Source organism: Petromyzon marinus, chromosome 62, assembly GCF_048934315.1.
Source record: "Petromyzon marinus isolate PM22_M1 ecotype Great Lakes invasive population chromosome 62, UKy_Petmar_22M1.pri1.0, whole genome shotgun sequence".
Taxonomy (NCBI): Eukaryota; Metazoa; Chordata; class Hyperoartia; order Petromyzontiformes; family Petromyzontidae; genus Petromyzon; species Petromyzon marinus.
Window position 1 is genome coordinate 6,616,987 of NC_133728.1, and position 17,835 is coordinate 6,634,821.

The 17,835-nt window shown below is 49.3% G+C and overlaps 1 protein-coding gene across 4 annotated transcripts in view; it reads left to right on the top strand.

The window, feature by feature from the left end:
* Positions 1-17,835, top strand: part of CCDC191 (coiled-coil domain containing 191) — an 88,545-nt gene that overhangs the window by 30,782 nt on the left and 39,928 nt on the right. For all 4 annotated transcript variants that reach the window (XM_076053706.1, XM_076053707.1, XM_076053705.1 and 1 more), the window contains one exon: positions 15,614-15,867. In XM_076053706.1, coding sequence (XP_075909821.1) covers positions 15,614-15,867 — 254 coding nt within the window. The remainder of the gene's footprint in view (positions 1-15,613; positions 15,868-17,835) is intronic.

Below are 17,835 nucleotides of genomic sequence, written 5' to 3' on the forward strand. Positions count from 1 at the left end.
AAACCACCTCCACTGGCTCCTCTCGTTCCGGCGGAGGAGCGGAGGCTCGACTCGGAAGCTCTGCCGGACTGCCATGCTCGACCCGATCGGGGCGAGAGAGAGAGATAGCCCGGCATCCCCACGGAGCAATCTCGTCTTTCTCATCACGGGGAAAGGGGTTAAGTGCGGCGCTCCGTTTGTACCACGATGCAACTGTGCGGGTGCACCGGGCGACGGCTGGGGTCTCCAGCGTCGACTCCCCCGCGGCTCCATCTTCAGCGGGCCGCTGATCATCTCCATTGACGCGCAAGACGCGTTCGTCAAAAAGGCGAGTCGTGGAAGGCATCGCGGCTGGAGGGGTGGGGGTTGGGGAAGAGGGGCGGAGGGTGTAGGGGAGGATGGGGGTGACGCGGTGGCTAGGAGTTTGCGTGTCTCTCTCTCTCATCATCATCATCACGGTGGCTAGGAGACGTTAACTACCTCGCCTGGTGTACAGGAGGTCGTGGGTTCGATCCCGACCCTGACGATGCCTGCTGTATATTTGTGAGTCTGCGTGTCTCTCTCTCTCATCATCATCATCATCACGGTGGCTAGGAGATGTTAACTACCTCGCCTGGTGTACAGGAGGTCGTGGGTTCGATCCCGACCCTGACGATGCCTGCTGCATATTTGTGAGTTTGCGTGTCTCTCTCTCTCATCATCATCATCATCACGGTGGCTAGGAGATGTTAACTACCTCGCCTGGTGTACAGGAGGTCGTGGGTTCGATCCCGACCCTGACGATGCCTGCTGCATATTTGTGAGTTTGCGTGTCTCTCTCTCTCATCATCATCATCATCACGGTGGCTAGGAGACGTTAACTACCTCGCCTGGTGTACAGGAGGTCGTGGGTTCGATCCCGACCCTGACGATGCCTGCTGCATATTTGTGAGTCTGCGTGTCTCTCTCTCTCATCATCATCATCATCACGGTGGCTAGGAGACGTTAACTACCTCGCCTGGTGTACAGGAGGTCGTGGGTTCGATCCCGATCCTGACGATGCCTGCTGTATATTTGTGAGTTTGCGTGTCTCTCTCATCATCATCATCACGGTGGCTAGGAGATGTTAACTACCTCGCCTGGTGTACAGGAGGTCGTGGGTTCGATCCCGACCCTGACGATGCCTGCTGCATATTTGTGAGTCTGCGTGTCTCTCTCTCTCATCATCATCATCATCACGGTGGCTAGGAGATGTTAACTACCTCGCCTGGTGTACAGGAGGTCGTGGGTTCGATCCCGACCCTGACGATGTCTGCTGTATATGGAGTTTGCGTGTCTCTCTCTCATCATCATCATCACGGTGGCTAGGAGATGTTAACTATCTCGCCTGGTATACAGGAGGTCATGGGTTCGATCCCGACCCTGGCACCTGCTGTATATTTGGAGTTTGCGAATCTCTCTCTCATCATCACGGTGGTTAGGAGATGTTAACTACCTCGCTTGCTGTACAGGAGCCGCGGGTTCGATCCCATCCCTGACAATGCCTGTTGTATATTTGGAGTTTGCGCGTCTCCCTCTCTCTCTCTGATCCCGTGGGCGCGTGGATTTTTCTCCGGGGGTCCTCCATATTGAGGCTCAATGTCACGCGTTTAGCGTATTCGGCCGCTATACATTCCTACACGATGATGATAAGCCACTTCGTTGAGCTATCAGTTGTGATGGCCGCGTCGTTTCTGAAGAAGAGCTTCGCCCGAGGACGATTGCCTGTGTGGCGATCGAAACGTCGTGATTTTTATTAGTATCATTATTATTTTTCTATCTACGTGACTTTACCGAAAGACCCGAAGAGTAACAGCTACACAGCTCAGTGGGGCCTTACCTGGCGTTTAGTCTAGGAATGTAACCCTGTCCAACAATGTCCGGTCAACGTGGAAGAGTAGACCAAGTACCCGCCAAAGCGTTTGCCCCGGTGGAAGCCGCCTCCGCCGGCAGCGGGCGTGACCGAGCGACCGCGGGGAGGCTCGTGCCTTTTCCGGATTTTTATTATTTCATTATCGTATAAAAAAAAAATTGAGAAAGGAATGACATAGGAGTGAAATAGCGGCTTGAACGACCGGCGGCGGCGGTGGCGGTGATTGGCCCCGGCTGCCAAACAGTCGCCGTCCTGATTGCTCGGCCGTTCCGTGCTCTGCGCGCTTGGCAAGAACGGCTTCTGATTGTACGTCCGGCCCGCTAATAGTCGAGGGGATGAATGGGGCTCGTTGATTTGGCGCGGGGCACACGTTTCTCTTTTGTGTCACGCCGCTCGCACCCGCCAAGCCGGACGCATGTCGAGGGCTCCGCGTCATCCCGCCTAGAGTGTTTCCCCTCGCTCTTTTTGGCGGGCCACGACCGAGCACGGCTGGCCTGCAGCCAGACCTCTTGGGGTAACCTTTGAGCCGTCGCTTCTCCGAAATGGGATTGCCGGTTACCCTCGCAGGGCGAGCGATGCTAACGCGATGATCCTCTCGAAGCGTTTTGCCTGCGGATGACGAATATGTACGATGGCAAGGTCACCTCGGTAGCTTCGTGCGGGAGAGCGGCGGTAAAACGGGCACAGGGGTGCATTTGCTCACGAGAATATCCTGTTGGAAAATAATGAATGATAATGAGTCAGAATCTGAATTTGTATTCACACTGGAGGAAGCATGGGGTCAGAACGTTGCAACAGCAAAGTATAGGGAAGGTAAACAAATCACATAAAAAATATATACAAAAATTTCACTATTTTTATCTTACCAGGTAAAGCCCGCTGAGCCATTGCCTCCTTTTTCAGAAGCGACCTGGCCACGAATGATAACGAAGTGGCTCAATCAAGTGTGAAATAATGTAACAGCAGAAATACGGTGAATAATCCAGAGGCATGTTTCTCAAAAGAAATCTACGCAACAGCGGTGAGGGTCGGGATCGATCCCGCGACTATCCTTGCGTACCGGGCGAGGGAGATAACATCTCGCCACCACGGGGCCTCTTTCAGTGCGTCGACCGCCGACAGGGACGGTGATGGCGATGATGATGAAGACCTCTGTCTGGGATGAGTCGTCGCCGGCCAATCAGCTCAAGCAGCGGCAGCGGTGTCACTCGCGACGGGACTCTGAAGTACATTCGTGGCTCTTTCGGTAAAGCCACCGCGTAGAAGGGAAAAACAATAAAATAACACGAATACAAAGCAATAAAATTCTCACGACGTTTCGACCGCAACACGAGCAACCGTCGTCGGGTGTGAAAACCACGGCGAGAAAATTTGAAAAAAGTTGGCGGTTTTATTTTTTTTAACGTTAGCACCACGGAGAGCGATTTTGCAGTTTGTTCAGGTGGACGAGTCCATCTATGTTCGGAAAAGAAGAGGAGGGTGGGGGGGGGGGAGGAGACGAAAAATTAATGGATGCGGTCTGAAAGCCACCGCAAGCGTGAACAATCAATTAAGACCCGAAATGGACTCTCAATTATTTCGCCGTTTAACGAGCGGCGCTTTCAAGACGCGGCGGCACGTAAACAAAACGAAACCCAAGGCAGCGGCAAACCCAATGTAACCCCTTCCGGAGCGATTATTCGTCACAAGGTCTGCCTGTGAATGTTAAAAAAAAAAAAAACTCCCCAATTTCTCGATTAGCACGGTTTTGGCTGCATACGGTGCAAAAGCAGTTCAGCGCACACACGCACGCCGGCGAACCTTTCCGGACGATGCCCGTGGCGTTTGCCACCCCAGGTGGTTACCGATCAACGAAGCCACTTGGCTCTCGCCGGGGTGGTTACACGAACGGAAGCTCCCCCTTCACTCCGCCGTGCCGATATGGATGCGCCTCCCTGGACACACTGCCCGCGGGATCACCGATTCTGGCCTTCGTGCCAAGCACGCGCGCATTGCAAGTCCCCTGACCTCACCGGGCGCCTTGTCGGGAGCGGGTCTCCGAGCCGCAGTCAACCAGTGGTGATGCCGATTGGATTGTACGAATGTTTTTACATCGCTGTTGTCCATAATGAACGCTTTTTGGGCTAGATCGCGTTATTTATAAATGTGTCGTAACCCTGCACCACCCGACACGGCCAATCCAGTAAAAAAAAAGTGTCACGTTGACAAAAGACAAAATTAGTTCACTACTTTAGCCCACCGGTGTGTTGAAGAGTGAATCCACAACATTTACAGTTTTTTTTGTGTACGACGTTTCGCTGGTAATTACCCGATGATGCTGGATGTAATTACCAGCGAAACGTCGTACTCAATAACTGTAAATGTTGTGGGTTCACTCTTCGACACACCGGTGGGCTAAAGTAGTGAACTATTTGTCTTTTGTCAACGTGACACTTTTTTTTTACTGATTGGCCGTGTCGGGTGGTGGAGGGTTGCGACACGTTTATAAATAACGCGATCTAACCCAAAAACGTTTATTATGAATAATATTGGTCGCCTGCGTGTTAAATTGCTGTTGTTCACAACTGCAACCAATTACAAAATATGTATATATATACGTGGAGGCAGTAGTCACGAAGCAAAGTGGTTTTGGTCGCTGGAGTTAAGCGCCGACTCTAACCCCGAGCCCCCCAGTGCAGCCCAATGACACATGGTCAATCCACTGCTGGATGAAGGCCCGCTCGTGCGTGCCTATACGCCGGCCAAGTGCGTTGCTTAGATTATTTCGACGATTATTTGGCCGCTATAAACGTCCACGTGGACGATAAGCCGCTTGGCTTGAGCTCTGATTCATGGCCAGGTCGCTTCTGAATAGGAAGTTGATCGCTCAGTGTGGGCTATACCTGGTAGAATTAAAATCTGTTTTTTGATGTTTGCTATATTGTTTACCTTTCCTGTAATGAATTTGCGTTCCTATTGTTGTTATTGTTGTTGTTATTATTGTTTGTTGTAACTTGTTCGACTCCCCGTGTCCCTGCTGGACATCTGTGCGAAAAAAAGAGCTTCACAACTCCTCGGATTTCCCCAGTCACAAATAAATATTCCGATCCTTGATTTAATTTTCAGACGTCGCTCTTCTTCAACTTTCAATCTTCCAAAACTCCTTTTCTCTCGTGTAATATCCAATTGAACTCTCCCAGGCAATTTCATTTCCACTTTGGACTTGAGTTCTAGTGCATGTCTTCTCCCATCAATCATCCTCGTCTCGTCTTACGACACACGGGAGGGGGCTCTCTAGAGAGTTCCCTCTCGTGGGGGCCCCTTCAGCGAGCAGTGGCACTAGCGGGCAATTGCGAGGCTGAACCTTTACCCTTTGCCTTGCACGTACGTGCAACTCCTTCCGCGACCGTGCGTAGCCAACCGTGCTAATCGGAGGTGCGGGGTCCGGGGAAAGGACAACAAAGCGAACACAGAAAGCAGTTCTGAAAGAAAGGAGTTTGTCAATCTAGACGAATTAAAAAGTTGCGTGGCTCCCAGTGACTTCCGAATATCGGAAGGGCAGAGCGTTCCAGACGGCCGCGGAAGCGCCATCTGAAAGCGCGCATGATGCAGCACTTGTGTTGAACTTCTTTCGCACTGTACGTAGCCAACCGAGCTAATCGGAGGTGTGGGGGGAAAAAAAACATACTAGACACTAAAAGCATCAAATTTTGATTTAAAGCTTTCGTGACTGCAGGGATTCATATTCTTGGTTCTTTCGGTAAAGTCGCCACGTAGAAGGGAAACAATAAAATAATAAAAAACTATAAAACAATAAAATTCTCACGACGTTTCGACTGCAACACAAGCAATCATCATCAGGTGTGAAAACCACAGCAAGAAAATTTGAAAAAAGTGGCGGTTATTTTTTTTTAGCTAAACACGTAAAAAAAACCCGCCACTTTTTAAAAATTTTCTTTCCGTGGTTTTCACACCTGATGATGATTGCTTGTGTTGCAGTCGAAACGTAGTGAGAATTTTTATTGTTTTATATTTTTCTTATTTTATTGTTTCCCTTCTACGTGGTGACTTTACCGACAGAACCAAGAAGACTAAAAGCATCGTCAAAGAAACGAGTTCGTCAAATGTAACTGACGATTCAAAAGTGCGTGGCCCCCAGTGGCTTCCGACTATCGGAAGGGAAGAGCGTTCCAGACGGCCGCGGAAGCCGCATCTGAAAGCGCCGCGCGGCAATGCGGTGACCACCGATCCTTGTTCGAGTGTACCCGAATGTCCGCTGCAAAGTGATTTACCAAAATATCAATGAGCTGCCCTTAGGAACAAATTGTATTGGGGATCAATTGACCCGTGCGGCTGAATGCATCGCAGACTTATTGAGCACTTTCCTCATTGGATGAACGGTGGGGGCAGGGGGTCGCGGCGGTTTGGATCGCTCTCTTACGTGTTTAGCTCGTGGATTCATCCTTTTTGGATTTAATTATTTCGCCAACGATTGCTCCGTCAATTTCAAAGGGGCGCCACGGTGGCTAGGAGATGTTAACTACCTCGCCGGGTGTACATGAGGTTCGTGGGTTCGATCCAGACCCCGACGCCTGCTGTATATTTGGAGTTTGCGTGTCTCTCATCACCACGGTGGCTAGGAGATGTTAACTACCTCGCCGGGTATACATGACGTCGTGAAATCGATCCCGACCCTGACGCCTACTGTACATTTGGAGTTTGCCTGTCTCTCATCATCATCACGGTGGCTACGAGATGTTAACTACCTCGCCTGTTATACAGGAGGTCGTGGAATCGATCGAGACCCCGAAACCTGCTGTATATTTGGAGTTTGCGTGTCTCTCATCATCATCATCATCATCGCGGTGGCTAGGAGATGTTAACTACCTCGCCTGTTATACAGGAGGTCGTGGAATCGATCTCGACCCCGACGCCTGCTGTATATTGAGTTTTACTTGTGTCTCTCATCATCATCATCGCGGTGGCTACGAGATGTTAACTACCTCGCCTGGTATGCAAGAGGTGGTGAGTTCGATCCTGACCCTGATGCCTGCTGTATATTTGGAGTTTGCGTGTCTCTCTCTCATCATCATCATCATCACCACGGTGACTAGGAGATGTTAACTATCTCGCCTGTTATACAGGAGGTCGTGGGATCGATCCCGACCCTGACGCCTAATGTACATTTGGAGTTTGCTTGTTTCTCATCATCATCATCACGGTGGCTATGAGATGTTAACTACCTCGCCTGGTATGCAGGAGGTCGTGGGTTCGATCCCAACCTTGACGCCTGCTCTATATTTGGTATTTGCGTGTATCTCTCTCTCTCTCGCTGTGGTCACGTGGATTTTTTCCCTGGGTCCTCCGGTTCTTCCCCTCCACATTTACAATCAACATCACACATTTAGGGTGTCTTGGCTGCTATAGATTTTCACGTGATGATGATAAGCCCACTTCGTCGGGGCTGTTATTTGTGGCCAAGTTGCTTCTGCAAAAGAGCTACATAGCTCAGTGGGCCTTACCTGGTCAAATTAAAAATAGTTTACTTCAAGAATAGTTAATAATAATAATGGGATTGTGGTGTTGACCTAAATGGCCCGATTTCTTAGTTGTGATTATTGTCCGTGCTTTTCGTTTTGGTGCCGTTTATTAATTTGTTAAAAATATATATTTATTTAAAGCTTTCGTGACTGCAGGGATTCATAGTCTTGGTTCTTTCGGTAAAGTCACCACGTAGAAGGGAAACAAAAAAATAATAAAAATATAAAACAATAAAATTCTCACGACGTTTCAACTGCAACACAAGCAATCATCACCAGGTGTGAAAATAATTTTCTTGCTGTGGTTTTCACACCTGATGATGATTGCTTGTGTTGCAGTCGAAACGTCGTGAGATTTTTTATTGTTTTATATTTTTATTATTTTATTGTTTCCCTTATACGTGACTTTACCGAGAGAACCAAGAACATAATGTTTTTTGGTTGTATTTTGCTCGCCACAAGCAGGGGTTCGTCACTTGCTTGGCAGTTGCTGTTGAATGGGACTTGGTTACCCTTATATATATCAGTGACATGCGGTGAGGTCAATGGCTGGGGAGGCACTGGCTAGTATCAGAGCCAGATTTACACACACACACACACATATGAACCCGATAGAGGCAGCTTAAATTCACCATTCAATTGGCAGGTTACACAATGACTATTGGTCAGGCGACCGTACGTTTCATATTTCATATCAGCATTCTTTACAGCACACACACGTATAGGTGAGTCACGTATTCGATTCACGTTTTATAGGCGAATGCAGTTCCACTATTCATACTCATTCAACGCAAATGAAATATATATTTATATCATGGCATCTCCTTTGCCAGTACCAAAGTATGATAATAGGTGTTTCCTCCTTTTTTTCTGCCAACAAAACATCTGTGTTGAGATGTTGAAACACCAAACTGAAACATTTTACAAGCAAACACGTCTGCATTACCCACAATACTTGTGGTCAGAATGCAAATTAAAAAAAAAAACGTACTCTGATAATATATGCATTGTCCTTGAAACTGATTGGTCCACGCCTATTATCACAACACATATATTGCATGGTCTTCCATTCGCCTATCCTTCTGGACAAAGATGTCAGTGGCTTTGTTGTAGAAGTCCTCTTCATTCTCTTTTAGTTTTGAAAGTATCTCCGTCTCCATGGAGACGATTGCCAGGGATGAAAGTCGCCCTCGGTCGGCCCGATTCCCCGACCGTACGTTTTGAGTCGTTTCAAAGCAGAGAACAACGACCTTTCAACGGACGCTGTTGCAGCTGGCATAGCGTGCACCGCCAGCTGGAGTAACTCCGTCGCCTCGGGAACCGTCTGCATCAGATCATTCTGGGCCCAAAAAGCCGAGGGGCTGTCCGGGCGATTTGCATTCTGTCCTCACCATTTGTGAACTGCACAATCCGATAAGGTCAGCCTTTTAGTCCTGCGAAGTCAAAGGTTCCCTTGCATATTTTGATAGGCTCTGCAGTTTGGTGTCATCGAAATGTCGTGACATGCGATCAGATTTCGTGCAATCGACCAAACCGAGGAAAGTTAGCTCACCGAAAATGACCAAACCCAGCTTTCATGTGAACACTGATATTGTCCAGAATGTTACGAAACATTCTTTTCCCCTCGTCTCTGATCGGCCGTTTACTTTGCGCATTGTCTGTCAGGCCGACAGACAATGCACAGATTCACGCGCAGCAGAATCCAATGTCCGTTGCTTTATCCCTCAGCGCACGAAAGGGTGCATCGGGTTTCGTTGAAAAGGCCCTCACGTGCCATTACGCGGAAGCGGATTGATGCTCTCGACAGCCTGAGATCATATCTGGCGGCCGTAATCAGGGTGTCATCGTCCCAAGCATCGGGATTTTTGCTCGTGATCCGGGACACAGCAGACGGATCAGATTGGCGCGCGATGATCGTCTGCACGAGTCTAGTATTTGAGCTCCCATCTCGTGGGCGCTGCTCTTCCTGGTAAACGTCGCTTCACGAAATCGTCCGGTAGGTGGGGTGCGCTTGGTCGACTTATTGAAAAACGTCGCAAGTCCCTCGGCTGTTTAAAAACAACAAAAACACGTTTTACACTCAGGCCTGCATTTTGCTTTTGCTTAATGCGAGAGCACCAGGTTCAATTTGTGTGCATAACAATGGGTAAATGTGGCTTCAGGTACCTCGTCTTGAGTCTTGGCTTGCACCCCACTAAGATCTGATGCCGTCACAGAGGCTCCGTCATGAGTCTGAGCTACCACCAGCTTTTCAACGCAATTGTGTTTCCCCAACACTCCCAGAGCATCATCAGCAATAGCCTGGTGCTCGTCTGTCATCACTCGCATCATCAAATCCCAAGAACGCCTCCCTCGGCTCACAAGTCACCTCACTTTGAGCCACATAACGCAAAATTACAGAGACCCCTGGCTTTAAATTTTGATTTAAAGCTTTCGTGACTGCAGTAATTCATATTCTTAGTTTTTTCGGTAAAGTCACGTTGAAGAGAAACAACAAAATAACAAAATATATATAAAACAATAAAAAATTCTCACGACGTTTCGACCATAACTCAAACGGTCATCATTATGGTCGAAACGTCGTGAGAATTTTTTATTGTTTTATATATATTTTGTTATTTTGTTGTTTCTCTTCAACGTGACTTTACCGAAAAAACGAAGAATACCCCTGGCTTTGTTTGTGACATCTCCGTTCTCTCCTCTACTTCGACTGCAACAAATGGGGCTGCATTAATCTCCCCTTTGATATCATTTCGAATTACATCACCGACCGATTCGATTGAATCGTTCTTTATTCTGTTCGATAAGCCAGCAGAACACAGCGGGTGTCTCCAAATGCCTAGCTAGCTTTTCGTCTTTCTCAGCAAGAGCATGCAATAGCTCCACATAGTTGCCACGATGAGAAGAGGCTTGCACTCTCATCGTTACCACGAAATGCTAGTTCCTGTTTGGCTAGGCAGCAGGTCGCATTAATGAGGTCTTTTAAAAACGTCACTGTTTTCTTTTACCTTAGCATTGTGGATGCTGATTTTTAATCTCCGCTGTTCATTCAAAGCCAGATCTATCCTTGAAGCTCTAAAAGATTTATTTATTTTTAAAGCAATTTGGCTTTGAATGTGAGTTGTCGATGTTTTTTTTTTATGTTTGTCGAGGCTCCTTGGTAGATCTTTCAAGTCACAGAAACCCGCGTTAGTCCCAGCGTTGTCAGTAGTGGAGAACAGAATTCAGGGGAAGCAGTAAAGGCGATTTACTTCGTAGCACAGCCACACAGCCAGTCTTTTCGTTGGTGTCACTCCATTTGAAACGACCGTGCTATTTCTGTCCCAAGCTCAGGCATTGCTCTTCCATTGTTTATCACTCCCTGTTTTGATTGAAAGCCCAATTTTGATTAAAAAAATATAATTAAGGTTAAATAGAACGTTTTACATTTTTGCAGCCGCTGGAATTTTTTTTCCGCTAGAGCTGGCTAACGTGGAGGGAGAGCGAGCGTCAATTACGTGGGCTCAAGACACGCCCCCTCGCGGTGAGGCAGATGTGATAGCTGCCTCACTGAGTGGGAAGTGTCATCACTGAGGGAGGGCGTGTCTTCACTATGCAGCCAATCAGATGCAGCCATTCATGAGAGCGCCCTTCGACCTCGGGACTGGCTTCGTTGACATGATAGGGGCCATCCATTTAGTACATACGCAAAAATGTGTCAACTTAACCCCTTGCCTGTACGCACGCGTACTTTTTACACCCCCACCTCCACCTGCACACGTACGCTTGACGCACCACCCCCCCCACCTCCGCCGAATCCTATAGAACGGCCGATATTTAATCCGCGCAGGAACGATGAAGGATGAATAATATGAACGTGTTTAAGCAAACAGATAGTCCACCGCCGGCTGCATTGAAGAATTTAAGTTTGCGTATCTCGGCCACTTATTTTTCTGAGCTACGTGATAGCGAGCAGTCAGGGGGGGCACGGTGGCACACGAGTGACACCTCTCCCCCCACAGTCCTACCTCTCCCGGTACGACTCGTGGCCTGACAGCTGAAGAAACTGAACTGTGGCTCATTTGAAGGCCAATGTAGACAATTTATTATCGTGGCTTCACCCTCCACACCCCCCCCTCCCCACCCCCGTTTCCTACGCGTACGTACATTGTCAGTACTAAATGGATGGCACCGGTGGGAAGCAGCTCTCTCTCTCTCTCTTTCTGTCTTGCGTACCGATGTAAGGTCCTATATTTCAGGGGTCCCCAACCCCCGGGCCACGGACCGGTACCGGTCCGTGGCCTGTTAGGAACCGGGCCGCACAGCAGCAGGAGGTGAGAGCGGTGAGTCCGTGCGTGGTCCACCCCCATTATTTCATTATTCACCACTTCCGTCCGCGCCTCTTTCCCGCACTGCGCACCCAGTCTCAGTCACAGTGCTGGTATGAAGCCCACAAGCTCTAACCCCTAGCAGCCACAATGGGTAACCAACAAACGTAGCCGGAGAGCTTCTTTGAAAAGAGGGAAAGACCTAATGATGAACCCTCTCCCCCGGTCCGTGAAAAAAATTGTCTTCCACGAAACCGGTCCCTGGTACCAAAAAGGTTGTGGGGACCGCTGCTGCATTCGATGAACAGTTATTTCGTGGAGCTGATGCAAAAATAAAAGTTAACCGAGCGACTGCCGCACAGCATTGTGGGATGGCATTAGCGCGGATGATGCAATATACGAAAAGAAAGCGTTATTATTTTTAATTGGAAATGTTTGGTTGAGCTTCGCAGTGGTCATTACTGCCAAGTTCCATTCAATTCGCGCAGCCCATTAATTTAATTCCCACCGCCCCCCCCCCCGCCGCTCCACACACTTCTGTAATTCCTGTCGGGAAATGTACCAATCGCACGCCCATCTGCTGCCAAGTGCTCATTGGAGACTTGGTTTAAACATGCAGTCGTCGGCTTTTGCGATCAGTATTATTCACGATAACGGTTTCTTGGGTAAAACCTATTCTTTATTTTTTTTTTCATAGTCTTTAAGGTTTTACGTACAAAGCCGTGCCTGGCAATGCGCGGACGAAGAGCTGTCAGCCCGGAGCGGTTCCTACGGATCGTAATTTCGGCAGGAATTAGTTTTTTTTTGTCCGTCGCGCCCCCGCGGGAATCTTTCGCCGGAGTCTCGGTGTGACCGAGTTACCCGACCGACGCATTGCTAAGTTTAATCCCGACGGCGATCGAAGTGCTGCTGGTGGTTCTACGCGCTACTTTTGCGGACCGCCGAGGAAGAGCAGTGTAGCTCAGTTGGCCTTGCGCGGTGAGTAGGAACACAAAAATATATATACAGTGAGGGAAAAAGTATTTGATCCCCTGCTGATTTTGTACGTTTGCCTACTGACAAAGAAATGATCAGTCTATAATTTTAATGGTAGGTTTATTGAACAGTGAGAGACAGAATAACAACAAAATCCAGAAAAGGCATGTCAAAAATGTTATAAATTGATTTGCATTTTAATGAGGGAAATAAGTATTTGACTGCCTCTCAATCAGAAAGATGTCTGGCTCCCAGGTGTCTTTTATACAGGTAACGAGCTGAGATTAGGAGCACACTCTTAAAGGCAGTGCTCCTAATCTCAGCTTGTTACCTGTATAAAAGACACCTGTCCACAGAAGCAATCAATCAATTAGATTCCAAACTCTCCACCATGGCCAAGACCAAGAGCTCTCCAAGGATGTCAGGGACAAGATTTTAGACCTACACAAGGCTGGAATGGGCTACAAGACCATTGCCAAGCAGCTTGGTGAGAAGGTGACAACAGTTGGTGCGATTATTCGCAAATGGAAGAAACACAAAAGAACTGTCAATCTCCCTCAGCCTGAGGCTCCATGCAAGATCTCACCTCGTGGAGTTGCAATGATCATGAGAACGGTGAGGAATCAGCCCAGAACTACACGGGAGGATCTTGTCAATGGTCTCAAGGCAGCTGGGACCATAGTCACCAAGAAAACAATTGGTAACACACTATGCCGTGAAGGACTGAAATCCTGCAGCGCCCGCAAGGTCCCCCTGCTCAAGAAAGCACATATACATCCCCGTCTGAAGTTTTCCAATGAACATCTGAATGATTCAGTGGACAACTGGGTGAAAGTGTTGTGGTCAGATGAGACCAAAATGGAGCTCTTTGGCATCAACTCAACTCGCCGTGATTGGAGGAGGAGGAATGCAGCCTATGACTCCAAGAACACCATCCCCACCGTCAAACATGAAGGTGGAAACATTATGCTTTGGGGGTGTTTTTCTGCTGAGGGGACAGGACAACTTCACCGCATGAAAGGGACGATGGACGGGGCCATGTACCGTCAAATCTTGGGTGAGAACCTCCTTCCCTCAGCCAGGGCATTGAAAATAGGTCGTGGATGGGTATTCCAGCATGACAATGACCCAAAACACACGGCCAAGGCAACAAAGGGGTGGCTCAAGAAGAAGGACATTAAGGTCCTGGAGTGGCCTAGCCAGTCTCCAGACCTTAATCCCATAGAAAATCTGTGGAGGGAAATGAAGGTTCGAGTTGCCAAACGTCAGCCTCGAAACCTTAATGACTTGGAGAAGATCTGCAAAGAGGAGTGGGACAAAATCCCTCCTGAGATGTGTGAAAACCTGGTGGCCAACTACAAGAAACGTCTGACCTCTGTGATTGCCAACAAGGGTTTTGCCACCAAGTACTAAGTCAAGTTTTGCAGAGGGGTCAAATACTTATTTCCCTCATTAAAATGCAAATCAATTCATAACATTTTTGACGTGAGTTTTTCTGGATTTTTATGTTGTTATTCTGTCTCTCACTGATGAAATAAACCTACCATTAAAATTATAGAATGATCATTTCTTTGTCAGTGGGCAAACGTACAAAATCAGCAGGGGATCAAATACTTTTTTCCCTCACTGTACGTTCAATTGATTTCGAGAACGTTTGAAAGTGTCGCGTGAAACTCATCATTACTGGCCGAGACTGATTCGGAGAACCCATTGAAATGGAGGGAAATACAAATGATTGCAACCGCTCTGACAGCTGCAGGCTTAGTGCGGCCTGAAAGCGTTTTATTGAGTAATAGATATTACAACAGCATTCCTTATAGAGGAATCACTTGCTAGTTAACTGATTACTAATCGATTATATCATTGCAATAACTCCCCCTCCCACCTCCTCTGCCTCTGATCTCTGAACCTGATGGGTTCAGTGATGATATCATGATATCACCTTGCTCTATTTAACACCAGAAGCAGGTGGATGGCTTCATTATTCTGGCAAATCGCCCGATGGTGTTGGTTGATGTAATCACCAGCGAAATGTCACGGCACTCAAATTGTAAATGTTGTTGATGTACTCCCCAACACACCGGTGCGCTGAAGTAGTATAGTACACTATACACTACACTGCACTATACCCTACACTATACACTACACTATACACTACTATACACTATTATACACTACACTGCACTATACCCTACACTATACACTACACTATTATACACTACACTGTACACTACACTGCACTATACCCTACACTATACACTACACTGCACTATACCCTACACTATACACTACACTATACACTACTATACACTACACTATACACTACTATACCCTACACTATACACTACTATACACTACACTATACACTACTATACGCTACACTATACACTACACTATACACGACACTATACACTACACCATTATACCCTACACTATACACTACACTATACACGACACTATACACTAAAATACGCTACACTATACACTACACTATACACTACACTATACACTACTATACACTACACTATACACTACATTATACACTACTATACACTACACTATACGCTACACTATACACTACTATACACTACACTACTATACACTACACTATACACTACACTATACACTACTATACACTACACTATACACTACACTATACACTACACCATACTGGTCACCAATTGGCGCGTTGTTTACGTGACAAACCTGACTGGCCGTGTCTGCTGGCGGAGGGTGTACGACACGTTCACGCTCAAAGCGATCTAACAACCACCACCACCCCCCCCCCACCCAAAAAAAAAAAAACACCTTCACCATGAACAATATTCAGAGTTCGAATTAGCCCGGGCGGGCGGCTGAAAGCCAGATTCACACCCAGGCTCTCGGCCGAGCGCCCGGTTCGGCTTCCCCCGACCTCCACTCTGCGGACGGGCGCCCTACAGGTTCGGGAGGCGGCGGAGCGACGGGCGGCGGAGGGCCGGCTGCGACGGGCCGAAGCCTCGGACCGAGCCGCCGCGGACGCGGAGGCGCGGAGGTCCCTGGCGCGGGAGGACCGCGAGCGGGCGCTCGGGGCGGAGCGCGAGGAGGCGGAGATCCGCAGGGAAGCCGCCCGGCTCCGCTCCGCCCTCCGGCAGCGGCGGCAGCAGCAGCAGCAGGAGGAAGGGCGGCGGAGAGCCGAGCACGAGCGGAGGTCGAGGTGAGAGATTAGCGAGGGGACGCGCGTCCGTTCAAACACGTCGCGTCTGCCCTCTCCCCGTGGTGCGCTCGGGAGGGGGGGTTGGGGGGGGGTTGGGGGGGGGCGCTTCTCTTTTTTGTCCTCCACAGAAGATGAGCCGTGCAACGCACCCGGCTCACTGACGCAGCCGCCGCACCCACGCAACCAACCAGCCAGCCAGCCACGCACCCAGCCAGCCACCCAGCCAGCCAGCCACTCACCCAGCCAGCCAGCCAGCCACCCAGCCAGCCACTCACCCAGCCAGCTACTCACCCAGCCAGCCACTCACCCACCCAGCCACCCAGCCAGCCAGCCAGTCAGCCACTCACCCAGCCAGCCACGCACCCACCCAGCCACCCAGCCACCCAGCCACCCAGCCACCCAGCCAGCCAGCCAGCCACTCACCCAGCCAGCCACTCACCCAGCCAGCCACTCACCCAGCCAGCCACTCACCCACCCAGCCACTCACCCAGCCAGCCACTCACCCACCCAGCCACTCACCCACCCAGCCACTCATCCACCCAGCCAGCCACTCACCCAGCCACGCACCCAGCCAGCCAGCCACGCACCCAGCCAGCCACTCACCCACCCACCCAGCCACTCACCCACCCATCCACCGACCTACCTAGCCACCCACTCACCCAGCCAGCCACTCACCCAGCCAGCCACCCACTCACCCAGCCACGCACCCAGGCAGCCACTCACCCAGGCAGCCACTCACCCAGGCAGCCACTCACCCACCCACCCAGCCACTCACCCACCCATCCACCGACCTACCTAGCCACCCACTCACCCAGCCCGCTACCCAGCCCACTACCCAGCCACCCAACCACCCAGCCAGCCAGCCACTCAGCCACCCAGCCACCCAGCCACCCATCGGAAGCTATTCTCATTCAAATCTAGATTGAAAACTCATTTCTTTGGAACTGCTTTGTCTGTTTTTTGTCCTTCCCCTGCACCTTCAATTAGCACAGTTGGATAGGTACGGTGCGAAAGAAGTTCAACACCCACCCGCTTACCCACCAACCCCAGCCCACCACGCCCACCCTACCCGCCTACCCACCCACCCCACCCCACCCACCAACCCCACCCCACCCACCTAGCTGGACAAGACCAATCTTATCCAGCAGCATTTGATTCAACAAGGACACTCTGAAACAGGGGGCGAGTCTCCGTCAGCAGACCCCGAAAGCCGAATCCGTCCGGGAGTTTGCCAGCTTAAACAAATCCTGCCTGGTAATCCTGGCATGGCAAGCCAATAGACGGATGGACTCGAAACACGAGCACACATTATACAGCGTGCTTCAAAAAAATGTTAACGCTTCCCGAGAATTCGCAACAAACACCACTCAAGCAAGAGACGCGCTGCCTCGGGGCCTCTGGAAACCAGCTTGGAGGAGATTCCAGACTTGGCGTCGACAACGATGGCGAACAAGTTGGGGAGAATACTCTTTGGTTCTATTGGGTAAAGTCACGTAGGTAAAAAAATAAAATGACAAAAATCACGACGTTTCGGCCACAACACAAGCGGCCTTCATCAGGTGAAGGGGACCAGACTGTCTGGAGGACAGCGCTGGAGTGAACACAGCCAAGCTCAGACCGCGACCTTTAAGCTGTGTGAGAAGAAACAGAGCGCCTTGACAAAGGAATTAGCATAGAATTTAGCATTGAAATGGCTGAGTGATTAGCTTGTGACTGGTCACAGAAATGGCTATGTTAAAAGTTAAAGCATACACATCCACAGAGGCACCCCTTGACAAAGGAATTAGCATAGAATTTAGCATTGAAATGGCTGAGTGATTAGCTTGTGACTGGTCACAGAAATAGCTATGTTAAAAGTTAAAGCATACACATCCACAGAGGCACCCCTTGACAAAGAAATTAGCATAGAATTTAGCATTGAAATAGCTGAGTGATTAGCTTGTGACTGGTCACAGAAATGGCTATGTT